At 38.0% G+C, this 20,008-nt stretch overlaps 1 protein-coding gene across 2 annotated transcripts in view; it reads right to left on the reverse strand.

The window, feature by feature from the left end:
* Positions 1 to 6,196: 6,196 nt before the first annotated feature.
* DROSHA (drosha ribonuclease III) overlaps positions 6,197 to 20,008 on the reverse strand; it is a 65,874-nt gene continuing 52,062 nt past the window's right edge. For both annotated transcript variants that reach the window (XM_072328447.1, XM_072328448.1), the window contains exons 25-32: positions 18,615 to 18,772; positions 17,678 to 17,783; positions 14,313 to 14,454; positions 13,233 to 13,315; positions 13,013 to 13,116; positions 10,950 to 11,042; positions 10,099 to 10,145; positions 6,197 to 6,657 (exon numbers count right to left, since the gene is read on the reverse strand). In XM_072328447.1, coding sequence (XP_072184548.1) covers positions 6,527 to 6,657; positions 10,099 to 10,145; positions 10,950 to 11,042; positions 13,013 to 13,116; positions 13,233 to 13,315; positions 14,313 to 14,454; positions 17,678 to 17,783; positions 18,615 to 18,772 — 864 coding nt within the window. In that variant the 3' untranslated portion in view covers positions 6,197 to 6,526. The remainder of the gene's footprint in view (positions 6,658 to 10,098; positions 10,146 to 10,949; positions 11,043 to 13,012; positions 13,117 to 13,232; positions 13,316 to 14,312; positions 14,455 to 17,677; positions 17,784 to 18,614; positions 18,773 to 20,008) is intronic.

A 20,008-nucleotide genomic window follows, 5' to 3' on the forward strand; every position in this document is an offset into this window, starting at 1 on the left:
CAATCTGCTTCTCAGCACTCAATGCTGAAATATATATATATATTTCTACTGTTGTAGGTAACAGCTCTGTCTTTTCTTACCTTTTCATTTTTGCTTGCATGTACAAATGTCCATTTACAAGCTATTGGCTGAAATAAATGCCTAACAATCTAATTGCAAAAAGTATATCACTGTGTGCATAAAGATCTCACACTCTCTAAAGTCTCTCATAAAACTACACTGGAAAGATACAGTATTTTATTTGTGTAGGTGCACAGAGAAGCTTTTGTTCCTGCTGCTAGTACTTTATTTCTGATATAAATGCTTAAGTGTCGCTTCCAAGGTCAAGGTCATTGCAAGGAATTGTTAATGTACCTCCTAGACAAAAGGCAGCTTCGAAACAGAAGAGAGTACAATACAGACTGAGTTAAACAAACATGTAAAACAAAACGAAAAGGAATGGGAAGCCTTGAAAACAAGTTGTAGGGTAAAACCATGAGTTTTCTAAAAGACTGGGGGCTTATAACGTTGGCACTTTTTGGCTTCCCATCATTTTTGATTTCTGGTCAAGCTCTTATTCAAAAAAAACCTACACAGTGGTACACAGATTGTTTTAGCCTTTTAGTTTATGTAGATTTATGTTGGTTGTAAAATCTGGCACATTCTGACAAGCGGAAAATATATTTAAAACACATGGCTAGGGTTTTTGAAGGAGACAATAGTATTGAACATTAAAAATCTTGGACATGAAAAATAGAAACAGTTTTTTTACTAGCTTTTTCCCTTTGAAAAGAAGTGATGGCAAAACTAAAAGATCCTCATGTATCTGGCAATGCTAATCAATAAAAGACGGTAAGAAGAGCAGTAATTTTGGATGACTTATCTACTATGGCCATTACAAATTCTTATGGAATTTTAGTATTTTCTTCAAGAGAAACCCACTAATTTATAATGGGATACTGAATACTGATACTTGCATTTTGAAGCACTGCTGGATTAGGAAATAGTTGCTTTTTGTTTGCCAGTTTAAGTATCCCTCTGGAAACAGAGCCACAACATTTGAATTGTAATTCTTTTTGGCAGCAAAAACATTTCTTGGCTGGTCAGCATGTCAGGACTGTTCTGACACAGTAAATGGCTGAAGTAATGACAGGAGGAAGTCCACGGGGAAGTAAATTTTGTTAGAAATGTTGGCTCAGCTGGCTTCAGAGGGGTCCCATGGGTTCCTATGACCACCGTGCCCATCTTTAAATAAAGAAATAAGCTACCTCCAATGACAAGCACTCACCCGTCACTGTCGCATCACTTCTGGACCACCGACACATGAGCTGCTTCTGTCACTGGTAAAAGCTCACAATTTGTCAGGCCAAGTCTGTCTTTTGTTAATGGATTACTTTTGAAACATCTGCCAGAAGGGGAAAAAAATATTTACTTATTTCCTAAAAGAGTACAAGCAACACGCTGTTTGGGCCCTGGCTTCTCTTAGCAGGGTCCCCAACTTTTAGACTTTCTTGGTCATTGTTTCCCCAAGACTCATCCCTTGGGAAAGGCAAGAGGGTGACATCACCAAGTGTGCATGGTAATATTCTCTTTTTCTCCCTCAGAGAGGCTTTCAGGCACATGAAGAGTAATGTAGGCTTTCAAAGAAAGATGCTTAACCCCTGGATGAAGCATCATTGCTCAACTGCAGATCCCTTGAGACCCGGACCCAAAAGTCAATTATGTCCTCATTTTTATTTCTCAGCAACAGCATAAATAGTTCTTTATTCTCTCAACACAGGTACCGTGAAGAGCAACAAAAACACATTTGGGGAGCATTCAGAAAGGACTGTAATGGAAGTCATGGGTGTATCAATTATACCTCTATTCATGATTTTAGAATCCTTTTAGGAAATGCAAAGATGATTTAGACAAAGGGCAATGTACACATTTAGAGAGGGTTTGAGTGTAATTATTTGGTACTCTTATCAATAACAAACAGGTGAAGGAAACTGCCTCTGAGATGAACTTTCTCTTTGAGGGGTGGGAGACAGAACAGCTAGAGCATATAACCTCCTTTATTTTAGGACCCCCCAAAAAATCTGAAATTTAAGGGCACCTGAGATACCAGGCATAAGAGTGAAACATCCAGGTGAGCTGGAGAAAATAGCAACTCTCTTCCTTGTTTTCAAGCAGCTCCCTTTTAAACAGGGGAGATTTTTCCAGGCTCAGCCTACCTGTTCTGGCCAGTACACTTGGCTGCAGCTGTAAGATCAGCCTCTCTACACTTCTGTCAAGACACCCCGGCAGATCTTCCAGCATGCTGATATCTGCCAATGCACACCAGGCAGCAATGCTTCTTTCCCTTAGCTCATTACTTCACAGATCAAGAATGTCCCTACAAGCAGAAAATGCAGACAAAAGACACTAAAGTCTTCTTGATTCTGCAAGCTTCAGAGAGTTCCTCTGGCTGAGTAACTGACTGCAACAGCAACGTGGTAGGCTACCACAAAGAGAAAATAAAGTAAGGAAAATAAGACAAATGCAAATTCATCTACCCTTGCTTTCACTTACAGAGAACTGTTTTAAAAGAGGAATACAGCTAACAACTAAGAAGTTGTTGTGATGGATGGCCCTACCTAGCCTCATTGCTAGGCAGCTGTACCGCGTTCATGAGAAATTTGCTGCAAAACACACCATCTGTAATTCAAACTGGGAATACATCAGGATACAAGGGAAGAAAGCTGTGAAATATTTTTAAAAAGCCTTACTAAACTAAAATCTCCATCTTCCCTGCAACATGAAGTGACCAGCATACCTCTACATTGGTAGTCCATTTTAATGAGAGTTCATATATCAAGGAGACATTAGACATTAGACCTTCAAAATACAAGGAAGTCACCTTTTTTTTTAAAGCAAAACCCATTTGAGATTAGTGGTAGATGGTCTAATGGGCAGAACAATTAAAAGGTACTGAGATGTGAGAATGACACACAGGGATCTGATTGCTGCTCTACTTACCATGCTGTTATGGCCTTCTTTCTTTTTCAGCATAGTAAGAAAATACAAGTTCATTATGCACCCATCAGTTGTTATGTAGCTGCTTTCCAGGATATTGACCACATATCCCAACAAGGAATCAAATGAACAGACAACAGAATCCAGAATGCCTGCCCCTGACAGCATGCTAAGCTAGGCTTTCCAGGGAAGAATAACTACCAGAAATCACTGATGAAACTCATCACATCTTTTACTGTGTCTATTCACATTAATTTGTCAGTCATTCACTATAGCTTAGACAACGCTTCAATGAGACAAAACAGGGCCACCTTCTGATTTAGTATTTCCCATCTATGCAAAACTGTTTCAAATGCTGGATGCCAAAGAGAAAACCTGTAAGGGGTAGGGTGGGAAAAATGCAGGGTAGGACATATGAGGTTCAAATTTTTATCACAATGCCATCTTTTTTATCACAACGCTATCTCCACCAAAGATAAAATACTATGTAGATGATCAACTCCCTAAGCTCTAACAGGATTTATGAACTTCCACTAAACAAACTTTTCGCAAGTGAATCATTTCATTTAAATACACAGCCTGTATAATCGAACTGTCTTTGAAGTAGGAAGACAGATGATCAGGACTCGCCTTTTGATCTTTCCAAATTGTTTTAGCAAGTAACAACCATGCCTGAAATCTCTTCTGGAAAATTTTATTAGCAGCAATGTTTACAACAGTCTTAGAAACGAAGGCTCTTTTAGTGTCTTACTGAAATTGAAATATCACAAAGTCAACTTCAGCTCTACAAAGAATGGCAAATTTTAGGCAATTTCACCTAATATTCCTAATCGAATTATCTGTTTTGTTTGCATTATTATTCAATCATCTGTATGTTATGCGTATTAAAAAATAATAATATAGCCATTATTTCACAGGATCTGCTGGATCCACACAAACCTCAGGCTTGCTTTTCAGACATCTATTTGTACCCAAAATAAGTCAAGGGATTTTGCACTGGGCACCTCTAGGTCAGAGCAGATCAGGCTTTGGAGCAAACAAAAAGGAACTTCCCTCTATCAAGAAGCCAGACACACACTCACACCTCTGAAAAGGAAGGGAAGTGGTCCAGTTATATACAACAGTTCTGTTGATCCACCTGAGCTCAGTAATCATTTTTCCAAAATTTAAGTTAAAATTCACCTCAGTTCTGTGTTACGTGGACTGTGCTCACTGTAATTATCCTGTGCACCTCCTCATATTACCAAACATGCTCACAGCCTCACAGCCACTTTTTAGTCAGAAAGATTACTGCAGATTTGATGTAGACAAAGGAAACAGTCTTCTTACAGCTGGAAAAAAAAAGAAACGTACAGGAAAAATGTAAGGGATGATGTACAGGAAGAACACAAGTGATGTTTAAGTACAAACTGACACCTCCACTGGTGATAGGAGGCATGATGAAATTAGCAACCACACAAAATTGAAGGTGTACCTTCTATTTGTCAAATACTTGAACCTGGCCTCTGTTAGGAGAAAGTAACAATGCACACAATTATCCATAACCTTCTACCAACGCACCACTTCAACTTTCTGCTAGAAGCGGAGGGGCAATTCTACAGAAGAAATTGAAATACAAGACTTGGGGGCAGAGCAGTTGTTGCTTCTTGTTTTCTAAGTCTGCAGCTGTCTAGAGACATTTCAGCTTTTTATTTACAGATTGAAGCAATAAGGAGCTGCAATCACTTCTAAAAAGTCAAAGAACAGCAGCATCCAGCAGAGAGCAGCTCCTTGCCTTTATCTTGCTGTTGTTATTATCCCTTCCTTTATGTTTTAATGGTTTATTATTACTCTCTAATTTACTGAACGTTTCTTTTTTTTTTTTCTCTGGTCCTCTGAAATGGATTTAAAGCACCAATCCATTAAGGAAATACAATCATACAAGCTGGAAGAAGTGAAGTAGTGCTGTGGGGTCAAGTTCTAAAAACACTTAAGCACACCTCATGTTGCATACATACAAAAAAATAGCGCTCATAAAAAAGCCCACTGATTAACTCAGAAGTGAAACTTTGGGAAGACACTTGGAGTAGTCTGATCTTTTCAGCTACACTCTGTCTACTTTGTCCCCTGCAGTAAAGTGCTTTCAGTGATCCCTATCACACACCTATCGAAAGGTGCTTCAGACAAATGAAGTATTAGCATTGAAAACTAGTGCTAGAAAAGCTAGAAAACACCACTCAGAGTAGCACAGCCATTTGGGCAAAAAGGTTGTTTGTTTTTTTTCCAGAACCCTTGCATGAATCTTCTGGGCTGCATCCATGCATCCGCGCTCAAGAATCTGCCAGGTTGCCTTACCAAATACATTTGTTATTCACACTAGGTAAGGTGCCTAAGTGAATTGCCAAAAAAAGATCTGAAAAAGGTAGAAAATACAGCGCTCAAATTCAGCCTTTTTTTTTTTCTTGAAATGAAGATGCAGAGGTGGCTTGACTACACAACAGGCACTCAGTGACTCTTTTAGCTCACAACTTGGCAGAACAGAAATGAATGGCACGAAGTGGGCAAATTAAAAACAGAAACACATACATCCACAATGAAGGCAACAGTTGGTTGGAAAAGCTTCAGTAGACACAGTGGCTGTTCCATTATTTGGGACCATGCAAAGTCTTCCTTAAAAAAAGTATCTTACACAAACCTCAGACTTCAAAACTGAGAATCCAGATGACACATAGAGAGGTCAGCAGACCCAGCTGTTCTGGTCTTAAAACTGTATACCACCTATGAATACATTTCTGGAACAAATTCTGCCTTACTCTTAGAAACCAATGAAACTAACATTGAAAATGTAAATTTTGTACATTCAGTACAAAAAAAACCAAACAAACTTGGTATTCTTTTGCTTCAAGATCACCTTGTTTTCTTCTCCCCCCAACCCCAAACTTTTACCATATTGACTTAAAAGAACACCTTCCACACATCTATGCAGGTGTGGAATGGAAAGAATTCAAAATGTTTAAAACAAAAGTGAACATCTCTTTGGCTTAGATTACTGTAACCAGTCTCTGTAACAGGACCAGAAGTTTATGGTTGCGTTTTAGAAGAGTCTAAAACTACATTTACCTTCCAAAGTGGAGGTGGGTACGTAATTTCTTTGCTGATGCTGTATGTCATCACATTTCCTTCCTCCACAATTAGGTTCACACAATAATTGACACAAGACTGCAACACAGGAGACTTGCTAAATAGCTTCTTCTCCTAAAGACCTTTGAAATCAATGCTTTATTATTTCATACAGGATCTCAAAAAAGAATAAAAATAATCCCACAACTTTTCATAAAAATTAAAATTTAAAACCAAATCTAACCAGAAGAAATAAAACAAAACCCACCTGATACTTAAAACCAAACTAAAGAAACACTATATACACACTTCAAAGTAGAGATTATGATTTTCTATTTGATATCAACAGGCACTCCTCATTCATCATCTGCAAAAAACTAGGTTAGGTCTCCATAGGCCACAGTCAGAGTTATTAGGTAAGTAAATATGCCACTGCTTCCGTGCCCTCCTTTTATTTCCTTGCTTCTTCAGTCTCATCTGTCTCTCTCTCCTGATGCTCTCTTTCCCACCTCATTTCTTTCAACTCTTGTCTGTATTTCCGTTCAATGAACCGCTTCTGATGGGCCATCTGGGGAAAGTTATCTGACACAAGAAAAAATATTTTACATTAATAAACAAACTGATAACACAGGAAAAGCTTCTTTTTTTTTTAAGCTTTCATGAGATCAGGGTGGGAAGAATAATATTATTACCATTTTTACTCATCTCTAATAATCCATAGAAACAAGGGCTGTCGTAAGGCTGGTTTCTTTATGATTTCCACGTTTCTCTTGCAACAAAACACTGAGAAATCTAATACTCTCAGAAAAACAAAATATAAAACTCTAGTCTAGCAACATGGCCAGGTGTTACTTAGATTTTACATTCAGTTCCCTTAGCAACAGGTGGTCAATTCTGAAATATGAATGTGATCCTACTGTCAAGGCTGCAAGGTTTTTTTGCCTTGTTCTTACCCCAAAAAGTATGAGCCACTGTTTCTAAGCATTGCACAGGCGTTCCTATTATTATTACTTTAGACCATGGGGAATCCACTAGATGCCCACATTATGGCAAGGTTCCTAATGGAAAAGTAATAGCATAGCAGAACAGACTGCAGTGAAATCCGTTCTTGAAAAAGTTAGTTTTTAGCTATGTGCCAGTACACAGGCTTAGTGCATTCTAGGGGTATGGATGGGTGAAGACTGGCTAAAGCAGACTAGACACAGCTGAGGTGATAGAGAGAGAGCTGGGGAAGAAGATACTTCTGATTTCAGACATTTGCCACTGGGCTGATACACAGGTACACGACGGAGAAAGAAGGCTGTAAAATCAGCTTATGTGATTGATCAGAACTCCTCTCCATTTTGTGCACACCTGGCAGAAAATGGCATTTTTTCCTGACATGGGTGATGACATTCAGAGTCTGTTCTGCAGAGTACTGCTTGACCACTAACTCCAGCCAGCCTGAAAGCAAAAGGTGGAAGCCTGTGCCTGGCAGCAAATCCTGCCAGGGTTATACAGCAGCTGAGCTCTGGGATCAGTGCTGGCTACCCGTTGTGTGAGATAAATGCAAAAGGTTGCTGCACTGAGCTTTAAAGCTATAACCAAGTCTGGGAAATGTCTTGGCAAATGTCTTCCTTGCTAGCTAGCCAGCACAAGAGGACTGAGCTGAGGCTGCTTAAGGAGGAGTCCCTAAGCACCAAGAGAGATCAAGGTTCTGGGTGGGCTTTTCCTCAGGAGAGTTTCCTTCTTCTTTCTGAGTCCCAGACAGCACAGTTATTTTGTCAAAGGGAGAACACAGTGCAGAAGCTATCTAATTTGCAGGAGTTTGTGGTAGAGCAGAATGACTTTCTACTACTGCATTTTACTGGCTGGTGAAATGGGCTGTTTGTTTTTTTTTTTCATACTACAGGAATACAGAGTTTACTCATCAGTTATTCACAACTTGGGTATAGGAGGGTATATTTATTTAAAATATGAAACTGCCTAAACAAAAGTAAATTGTTTTTAAATTGTCGTTGTATTTAAAACTTCAGTACTTTGTTTAATGGAGTTCTGGGAGATTTTGTTGCTCGTATGCACCATAAAACAGAAATTGCATTTTGTTCTTTTCAGCGCTGTGCCTGTAACATGATTCTTTAAGAACCTGCAGAACTCAGCTCGGTAGCAACCTGTTTCATTTATAACTCATTTATGATGTAGGAAAATAAATTTATGTAATAAACATATCACAACTATCAGATATATGAGCCATGATCTGAAAGTAATGCCTCTTATATTATTTTGTTGGCCCATGAGGTCAGAGGCATGTGTTGGTGGTACAGTAGTAGAAGCTGAACCTTCCCACCCATGTTCCATCGCATTTTGCTGCCATGTGACAGATGGCAGCAGAGGGGCAGCTGGACAGAATAGCATCTGACATGGAAGTGCATACAAAGCAATGCTGCATCACTGATTTCTCCCATGCAGAAACAATGGCACTCACTGACACTCACTGAAGCTTGCCAGAATTATGATGACCAAACAGCACATGTGAGTGCAGTGAGGCGGTGGGTGGTGTGTTTCAGTAGTGGGGGCAGCAGATCAACTCCACTGATGTTTCAGAGCATGGCATGCAGCCTCTTGTTCATTGCTGGCAAAAACGTATAGCTGATGGTGGTGACTGGCTGAAAAACTGTTTTTGTAGCTGAGAATTTGTTCTATCAAATAGCATTGTTGGGAACTGTGTAGTTTCCATGGAAATAAATAGGTATTAACTTCAGAGCAACCTATGTATAAAGAGGTACATGAAAAGGAATTTTACTTGAAATTAACTACATATATATTCATTAAAACAAAACAAAACATACCAGAAAAGGTGACTATAGGGCCTATAGAGTCTCTGTCTCTTAAAGAGACTCAAAATTTGACCTGAGAAGTATGATCAAACTTCAAAGTAGAGCTTGCTTTGAGAGAGAGATGGAATAGAGACCTCTAGAGGTTCCCTCTACCTAGATTATTCCACGGTATCCAAACAAAAATGTATGTCAAAAAGAGTAGTGAGAAGTCGTACACTAAAATAGGGGGTGAAGTTCACAGCTCTTTGAGAGTGAAACCTCACAAGTAAACAGAAAGAAAACTTCAGGAAGATTCTGCAGTTATTTGCTGGAGAAGGTGCATCTTCTACTCATCGGATTTACTGGGGGTGAGATGTCTATGCCTAGCAGGTGGATATGAAAAAGTCTGAAATCCCTGGAATGACAGGGATTCATTGTCTCCTGAAAGTTTAAGTCCTGCAATTTCCACATGCAGACATAATAGATTAAAAACATTTGGCATCTGGGGAGCTGCAGATATTTCAATCAATCGTAAAAATGTACCTTTAGCCTCTCCACACCGAGAGCTTCTTTTGCTGTATAGAACACACGTCATCTATTTGTTAGCAATACCTGCACTTTAACTCAAGAGACTGGTCTTCATATAAGACGTCTGCATACACTCACTTCTTTCACTTCAGATTTCATTGCAACTGCTCCCATGCCGGCATTCCTTTGCATAATTTTGAAAGATGCAGGCAAGGATCACTGTACCTTCAGCTGATACAAACTGTTATTAACAGGAAAGTATCAGCTTACACTGGATCTGCCTGTTAGATTTTAACCTATCTACTGTAAAACATGCAATCAAATTGGCAATTTAAAATTAATTTTCCTCTTCCTCTGAATTACAACATAAGATAGATAGCCTCACTGTCAGATTAAGCAGGTTTATCCCACTGCATTTTTAAGTATGGAATAAAATCTAAATGACACTACTGCACATGGTTCCCTTCACGATACATTTGCTGTTACATATCAACTCTCTTTGAAATGACAAATGATACCTACATAGGCTTTTATAAAATTGCTTACAAGTACTAATAAGCAAACCTGTTACTCAGAATCGGAAAGCATTCAGTACATTCTGAGTTTGATTTTGCTCCCAGACAAAGCCTGCACCTTACAGTGAAATCTAAAACTAAAAGGCAAACTAAAGGCAATATTTTTTGTTGCTCCAATATCTTACATTTTTCAAGTGCATCCATCGCAGCTCCCATTTCTGCTTGTTGAATACTATGAAAGTCAAACAAAAACATGTCAAATATGATTTAACTTGTACAGAATAAACTGAAGTATCTAATAAAGTTATTACAAGACAGAGTTTTATTACAAAACTCTTTGGATAACCAGAAATTTCCAGAGTATATATCATCCTTTCTATGATTATGAGAGCAATAGCACCACGGTTCCAATAGAACATTTTAAAACTTAGATCAATAATGTTAACAAAATATTCTACTTTATCCTTTGCTCAAGTTTTTGAGCTGTGAGAAAACAAAAGGAACAAAATCAGAGGTATGAACTCTCAAAAGCCAAAGATATTTTTATAAACACTACCGGTTTTGGAAGCACAAAATAAGATGATGTATTTTGTGCGTGTGGTTGTAAACTTTGTAATTTTAGAAGACATTCCAAAATACCTAAAAGTGGTAACATCTGATGAAAATCAAGAATCTTGCCCCCCAACCTTGCCAGACTATGCTGAACAATAATCTAGCATTAAAGCCAAAGATGAAGTTATTATTTCCAGCAGTTTGTTCAGCAGTTTCCACTCTGAGAGCTGCAAATAGGAGATTATTGTTGGCCACCTTGTTCTTAAGTTCACAAAAAAATGAAGCTTAAGATCCAGAAGTTCACCAACATTCAGCTCTTCAGGTACTCCTGAGGCAGAAACTCAGAATGACCCAACGAATGCCCCACAGCTTTAATTTCTAAGGCTAACCAGACTATTACCAAACTTCATCATGGTGAGTCATTCTGGATACTGTCACAGACAGATAAAAGTTTAACTACATGAGATTAATTTTTCTACCATACCTTGGGCCTTTACCACATCCTATTCTTTCCCCTTTGAAATAGACAGCTACTGTGTATGTCCTAGCATGAGATGGTCCCACAGTCTGCAGAGTCCTGAAATGAGAGACATGATTTATTCAGACAGGAAGTATTAAAAAGCAGAATCTGTCAGTGGCACATACATCACCAAGCTTTCAGTCTGGTAAATACATTTAGTGGAACTAATGCATAGCATGGAGTTGAAGGATAGCTTTATAAACTACATTAACCCACAGATCCCCCATATGGTGAGTGTGCAACAAAGAGAAGTAATTTACATACAATGCATCTCATTCATATCAAATGTACTTATTCTTCAACATTTAGACAGGAGCACTCTGTGAAAATTAAAACTTTCACCTATAGGAAAAAATGCACACTATGAACAAAGTGCTGAAACAATGAATACACTTGGAATAAAATCACTTGAATTACATGAATGTGTGGAATTGCAAATAAACACACCAACGTGATTGTGCACTCTATAATTTTAATCACAGAGCTGTTCATCCAGCAAGGACTTAATTCAGGACACGGTACCTCACTACACCATGGACTGTCACAGTACTTTTCCATCAGCTTTGAAAAGTTTGAGTTTCTGTCACAAAACAAACTTCCCTTTTGAACTAGGAATGTCTAGGACATGCATCAACAACCACCTACAGGGGAAAAAGATAATTCCCCAGACATGCAATGAATTTGCTTCTTCTGCTGTCTCTTCCTTCTGTCCCAAATCTCTCCCTGCTGTCAGCTTGAGTTCTGTCCATTACCTTGTTTCTTTTTGGAAGAAGCAACAATTTCACATCAATTTTTTAAGCATCTAACTATAGTACTCTGTGTGCCATGTAACAATAAACATGAGCAAATAAAAGTCACCCCAGTGTGGCTGACTGGGGTGCAGCACTAACAGCATTGAAACACATAACCACAAGAAAAAGAATTTAACAAGATAATTGGAAGATAACAGTGTAATACTAGCTCTAAGCTGTAAGACAGAAATCAATTTATTGTCATAGCAAAAACAAAACAAACATTTGGTACTTGATACTCAGAGGGTTTTACAAGAATCAGGAATCACATCTTTTGTATTCATCTCCCTCACTCAAGATGAAGGTGTAAGGCCTCACACCGTGACACTGAGAAGTGATGTTTGCAAAGCATCGGTTATAGTGTTGAAACGATCATATGTCTGAAGAGCATTGTTTCTCACTAACTGAATCGCTACAATTCATTGAGAACTTTACTTCAGTAGATGTGATAAATGCACTCAGACTTTCATTCTTCCTGTATTTTGATAAAATAATCCCAACAGCAAAAATCTTGAACTTTCTTAGCCCTTAATTCCTCTTCTGGAGGCTAATATTGCACACATTCTTACATAATTGAGTACATGTGAACAAAGCATACAGTTTTTAAATTTTATTATTGCCACTAAAGCAGCTATTATCTACTTTAAAACTGAAAGAGAAGGGCAATCCAGCTCATACAGATTTAGGCATCTAACTAAGGTGTCCTAGCTGAAATTCATTGCCCTGAGCTCTTCTGCTACTGTACAAGAAGACAGATACAGGGTAAATTGCACACCGAAAATGTCCAGGACCTTTGCTGCCCTTCAAACGCATCTGACTCTATGGCCTACAAGGAGAATATGCAACAAAGCATTTACTGTGTTTCTGCAGGGATGCACAGAAACTTCATACCACTACTGTCAAGACACCTCCATCTTATTTGTCTTCATCTCCAAATTCCTTACAGTGAGGAAATAAAAAAATACAGAATTATGCCAATGAAATATTCCATCTGTCCATCACACAAAACCTTTTCCCCTAAACCTGTATAAGTTAAAATCACTTGCTAATTCTGTCATGGTTTCAGGACATCTAAGGCATGGCAAAGAATGGTTCAACATTTTCAGACAGAGACTGGAGGGTTTGGATAACCACAGTAAAACTAAACTATGGGAAAAACATAAGATTAGTGATATCTTCCTCCTTATAAAATAAAGATTGATAAGGAGTTGGTATCTGTAAAACGCTGTTTCTTACTTGTAAAGAGGAATGTCCGGTTCCTTTCCTTCTGTCCTGAGAGTCAAGCAGCACTGCTGAAGCTGAGATTTAGGGTCATTCCAATCTTGATTTAAAATGAATTCCTATAAGAAGTCCACAAAAAATGTTTTTGCATTGAGAGAATGTGGTAGGAGCCCAAAATTTGATAATGTGTTAAAACACAGTAGTGATAGCCAAGTAGGAAACTGGCCAGTCTTACCTTTAGTCGTGGAAAAAAGCATACATTCATGAAAGTGTGAACATATTCCAAATCTTTATCAATGTACAGGGCAGCAATAAAGGCTGGGGGGAAGAGAAAAAAAAAATAGGCACTGTCATTCATCCAAGGAGAATGTTAATGGCTTGCACTTTTAGAAACAAGCATCTCTCTGAGTACTCTAAAGCCACATTCAATTATGCTTCACAGCAGCAATCTGATGAGGGGATTATTATCTTGCATACACAGGAAAAAACAAAGTTGACCAAGAGATTAAATGACTTACTCAAATCCACTCAGTCACTTAAAGAGTTAGAAACAACACTCAGCTCCTAATCTCACATTTTAGCCAGCAGACCATGGCTACTTACTAATAAATCACTACTAGGTACCATAAAAGAAGTTTTAGATATAAATCACTACTGTTTGTGTGCGATTTCCATTTGCTAAGAGGATTTGGCAAAAGCCAAGGAGCTTGAATGGCTCACAAAATGTATCAAAACACACAAGATACAGATTAACTTTCTTCACACAATATCTATCACTATTTCCACTTTCTCTGGAAATAACTTAGCACTCACTTTCATAAATGGAGGAAAAAAGCATTTAATTTCCACAGAGCTTTCCTTCTGAGAGAACGATCATTTTGAAATATCTCATAAAATGTAGTTAAATGAACCACGGAAATACTCACGGCTGATGGCATTACTTTATTTTTGGTAGTGACAAGAACATATCACAAACATTGAAACTACCGTTGCAACAGCTTGACTCAATGGCAAGTTTTAACTTTTAAGGCATTATTCTGCTCTAGGCATCATTATCACCATGGTCATCACTTCTAAGATTACAGTTTTGTATCTGCAGTTATACCTCCCTCATATGCTCACATATAGACTTCAAAAATTCAGGTTGGCGTTTAAAAATATGGTGAGCAGAGATATAGGCATAATTGATTAGAAAATCTGAACATTTCTTTTTAATAGTGATTTGTAAGATTTCTGATGGCTTTCTTAAATAAGCCCATGGAAAAAAAATAAAGTTGCACAAGTACTAAACTGTTATAAAACCACACCGACTCACATTCCAGGAGGTCAGCCAGAGTTTTAGTTCGAAGAGCTACGGGTCTTTTTGTCTTGTCATTAGTGATGGCAAACTCTTGCATTCCCAGCTCTTCTGCCACTTTGGCCTGCGTCCTGTTGTTCACCAAAGAGCTTCTCAACAGCTGCAATAGAAAGAATTCCACCCAATGGTAACAAATAGCAACGCCAAAATATAAAAGGCAGTGAGAGCTAGAGAAGTTACTCCTTTTTATTTTTGCTGCCACTCACTTCCCAGTCTATTGGTGTTTGTTTCAGCACATCCTAAATTATTTAGGTAGACGCACACACACACACTTCTTCACATCCTCATTCTTGCTACTGCTGATTTTTCCCTTATGTTTCACTTCTCATCAGATTTTAATCCTTTTTATCTCAAAACATGTTCCTTCTACAGACAAGTCTTACATTTAGAATGCTGGTTTGAGAGTTTCTTTGGATTCACATACCATCTCTTCATCAGTCCTATACTTTCTACTTTTTCCTACTGTAAACAGTATACAAAGTTACATAAACTTTTTCCCACACAAAGTATAAACACACAATCCCAAACGTCCACCAAACAAGAAATGGGCAGTCATTGAAACAAACACACATAGAAGCAAAACTGTCTTGTTTCAGAAGCAGCAGGTGAGCAAGATGCTCCATTCATTTGGGCAGAGAAGAAAATGCTTATCCGGATAGCCCATTTGCACTATCACACTGTTCTACTGAAGGCAGCATAGCTGAACTAATGTATCCCTGATGTAGATCAGGCTCTAAAATTTTTAATGTGTGACAATGCCCAGGATATCTAGTTCTCTAGCAGAGTCTCCAAAGTGCTTACCTCTGATTTTAGGCAGATTGCTTAAATAAACAGAAATCTGTCAAACATAAAATCTCAGATAGCTGAAAGGAGAACTCTGGACTTTCAGGTTTCCATTCAATTTCCCAAATGCCTAATAAAGATGAGCTTTATTTAATTATTTATTTTAATTAGATATAGTCATTTAATAAATTCCACTCTTATCTAGAGTCCTGAAGCTGCATACAACATTTTTACCCTCTTTGTCTTCCATGTCACATTTGCACAGCTTATTAGTTCCAAGTTATATTCTACCTGGCTTCAAAATGTCAACTGAGCTTATGAAAATAAAGATTTATTCACTACACTTGATACTTCATCTCTGACAACGGATAAATAAAGAACAGTATGTTCATAATTTGTTTGGCAATGATGTATGAAGCAGATACTCACAACCAGATCTTCATAAACTAGGCAGACTGCAGAAAGGATTAATACCTTTCTTCCTAACCTGTGCTAAAACTCATCTTCTGTTCGTTCCTTTCCAAAATGATCCCTTTTTACGTCCTTAAGACAAACAATCAGTATTCTTCCCAACCAAATCCTAACTACAGCATGCAACCTATAAGAAAGGAGCGCAACAAAAATGAAATGACAATTATCAGCTACTTGAAATGAGAGAACCACAATTTATTTTGCTGCACTGGCAGAATATTTAATTCAGCACATCCCAAATCCATGATTAGTACTATCATAAAAGAACCACATACACACTACACAGAGAATTAGAGATGACAAGAGCCAGTTGTACTACTTACTACCCATAACTGCAGCATAAACACTGCTGGAGAAGTAGCTTCCAGTACTCAATAAAATTTCATTGTTTTTGTTAGTTTTTTTTGACAGATCATTTAGCTGCCTCAAAATACATATATAAGATTGCAATCCCTTTTTCTTACATACAGTTAATTTTGACTTTTCTTCACAAGTAATCACTGCATATCAGAAAGACACTGCATAGCCAGTCAAGCAGAATCTTGCCACCCCTTACCAACATTGTCTGCAACACTACAGACACTCATCTGTCTGATGTTTCATTACTTCAAATCTCCCCAGGAGGACGGAACCTCATGTTTGCTGTTTCTCTTAAGGTCCCACATCATCTGTCTACTCTTACTTCACAAGCCTCATTTCATTTGTCCTCATACTTAAAAGACTTTCAAAGACTATTTTCTTTTCTACAGTACAAATCGACGAAATTAAATTCTTTTTTTTTCTAGGCACTGCCTACCTCTCTGTATTGTTATGAACTTTCTGCATTCATTCTACTCTTTGCAGTTTCCCCTAAATCTTGGGCAATGTGCAGCTTGTTCTACTTGCCAATTCACTTATCATTAAATTAAGCAACACAGAGACATTCTGATTGCTGTTCGAGTATTTAGACCCATTAACAGCAACACTATGTCCTTCCTGCCAAGCAATTCTTGAAAGATTTATCTTACTATAACAACACCGATGCCTACATTCTCAAAAGTCACCTACAAAGGGAAAAAAAACTGCAAATCTGGATTTCTGCCTTATGTTTTTGTTTCCTCTGTGAAAAATTAATGACAAGCCTCTTTCCCTTTTAATTTTTACATCAAAAGATCAGGCTTTATCAACTCCTCCTGAACAGTGCAGAACAATTCATACAAATGTAAATGAAAGTCAAGAAATGGTAACGAAAAATGAAAATGGGAGCACACATACTTTCTGTTTCTTGAAAACAGCTAAGCAGTGTTTTCTTCAGGAATCTGTCAGAGATTTAGCATCTCCAGCTCTTTATTGATTTCAAAAAACCACTTGCAGTAGCAAAGACATCCAAAATGTTACTCACTAATTTTAGCTAGAGAACTTGACGTATACCCATAATACACGTAACAATTTTTTAATCTCATCATGCATGACTTGAAAACTAAGAAAAATCAGAAAGATTAAGGAGAGCGTCATCTTCTCATAGTGCTTAGTATGAGCTGCAGTACTAAAAGATTCAGCTAATCAGGAGAAAAAGCTACATATCTCACAACCCTATATTTACAGTAGTGTCTGCTACTGTAACACTAAAACTAAATTCAAAAGTAACTTCAGGAGATCCATAATAAAAGCAAAACGTAAAAAATAGTAAAACCTAGTAAGAATTTCTTGTCTGGAGAGGAAACTCTGTTACCTTGTTGCAGGTTCAGTGGAAAATGAAAAAGCACTTAAGTAACGTGCGTATTTAAATAAATGGCTTTAAACATGTCTTTAAGTATGACCTAATCTTTTCTTTCAGTTTTATAACTGACATCCTTAAAATTATTGATTCATTCCACAGACAACAAAAATTATTGCGCTGAGCTCATAAATCACTATTTCCTACTCACTGCACAACGCATGACTTAAAATTAACCAAGTCTTATTAAGAACAGTGGCTGCTGGGGCTTCTTTTATTAATCAGATCTAGAATAATTCACTTGCCACTTCCATAATTTCAGTCTCCATCCCGCACTTGCTTTCCCAGAGACCATGATTGATGGCAGTCTCACCGTTAAGTGCCCTTCATGATGATCGGGGAAATGTATGAATAAATACTCTGTGGCTACCAACTGCATTATGGAGTCACCCAGGAATTCCATCCTCTGATTGTGGCCTCTGAAAAATGAGACATCAATGCAGCAAAATCAATAAGTACTCAGGGAGGAAAAAACAAAAGCAGCATGCATATAGAAATTAAAATAAAGAATGATCTGAAAGCCAGTCTTACTTGTTTTTAAACACTTTTAAGACAGAACTCCAGCGTTAATACTGGTGAGACGAAAACAACAGAAACTGTTGTAACACTGACTTTGACTTAAAAAGCAAATCAGGGTAGCTGTAGATAAGCACAGTTATTAGATCACAGGTCTAGGACAGCTGCTGACATCAGGTTTGTGATGGGATGATGTCTCTAATTGTCTCTAACCAATGAATGCAATGACTTCAGTAGAGAAAAAATTCTGTCCCTTCACAAGAAATAGAAGGACCAGGGTTTAAACCCATGTGAGAGCTTGGACTAGGTATCCACTGGTACAACTATCTTCTTTACAATAGGATCTAGCAGTTAGACACCCAAAGCCAACTGCATGTTTATGTGCTGTACACGCAGCATAATACAAGGGCTGTAGTTGTCCCCAAAAGCATGACTTTACTTTTTGCCTCTGCCCAAATGTATCTTTAAGCACATTCGGATAGTTTCAGGAATAATATCCCAAGGTCAACAGTCCAGGAAGCTCAGAAGATACACCAGGATGGTTCCCTAACACCCACAGAAATTTATTCACTACTACAAAGACAGGATACTCAGCGACACAGGCTGGTGAACAGTTCTGTTCTTCCTCTTCTGGAGAACAGACAGATAACCTAAAGTTTGTCAACAAATAAAGCAATTTGGTCTACTAACAGTAGAGCCATTGAGCCCTAAGAGGGCCCTTGCCACATACTCACAGAGTCAGATGGTTAAAGCCTACTGTCCTCAGAGTGAATGCACGTGCTAGAAGTCGAACATGAGTAAAGATGACTCCAATTGCCTCCTCAAACTCTGTAAGCTTTTGAAGAACTGGAGAGGTCTCAATGAGTTGCCTGTCAGTATTGGACTCCTGCAGCTGTAAATAAGATGAAAAGCAAGCAATGTCAAACTGATACTTCAAGATATTTCAAAGTATTTCAAGAATTTTTCAAAAGAAAAACAAATGTTTTGTAAAACAAGGCCAGAGAACACAGTGAACAAGGATTTTTGTGGACAGCTTAACTGAGAAAACCCAGTTTCCTCTGCGTTTTTTTCTTTCATAATTAGCACTAAAAGAAAACACGATGTCTGATGAACTTGCTTGAGATGTTTTCGCTTGTTTGTTTTGTCATTTGTTGGTGTTTTTTTAAAGCAACACTTGAGGTATTTATAACATGTTGCTTATATGGTCTTGCCTCATGTGAATAGCATGGCAATGAAGCCATTTCTTCTTTTTCTCATGATGAGAAAAACCAAACAAATCTATTTCTCCCACTTTAGTATTAAAAATGAAGAAGTATATAAAATTCACAAAAACAAGAAAATTAAAAAGATAACTTTATGTCAGTAAGTGTTCTTATCAGTTTCTTGTCTGATGTCTCTGATGTGTGATATTGTAAATGGCTTCCCGGGACTGGGAAATTACTTAAGCATTTCCTCCAGCAACCCTAGACATTTGGCTTGTATACCAATGCCTTAGAGGAGAAGGTACTCTGATGAGGATGCTTGTAATAAGAGTGCAAGCATATTAAGGACTTTCCTGCTAATTACCTAATACTCCAACTATCAAATGGAATGGACTGCCAAGTTTTATGCTAAGCATCCTTAGTGATATGCAGTAGTTTGTGCAAATCTCTTTCACAAGCATGATCAGTGTCATGTAAAAGTTTTCAGCATCCCCAGAAACGTTCAGCAACATGTTCCAGATCTGCTACCTTTTCCTAAGGAACCAGCTTACTCACTTTTGAACTCCTGCTGTCTGTAAGGGAACAGGCAGTAAGCAAATGGCTAACTGCTCATCTACTCATGTTTTGGAGATGTCTGTTCCAGGCTCTCCCTCCCCATCATCCCCCTCCCCAGCCTGAAGATCACAGTCTAGCTTGCTTTTCTTCAAAGAGAAGCTCATCCATATTTCTGATCCTTTTTAGGATATTTTTGCTGTCTTGCTAGTTCTTTCTCCCCAGCATCTTTTCTGTGTTACATTTCCACTATAGTCTTCTCAAAACGTGAAGCAGAACACCTGATAATACCCAAGTGTACACAAGCCACACTGTTATCATCACTTTTTTGAAGTGATGTTATGATCTTTTTTGGTCTGTTCTCTGTCCCTTTT

The sequence above is a fragment of the Excalfactoria chinensis genome, chromosome 2 (genome assembly GCF_039878825.1).
Source record: "Excalfactoria chinensis isolate bCotChi1 chromosome 2, bCotChi1.hap2, whole genome shotgun sequence".
Classification (NCBI taxonomy): Eukaryota; Metazoa; Chordata; class Aves; order Galliformes; family Phasianidae; genus Excalfactoria; species Excalfactoria chinensis.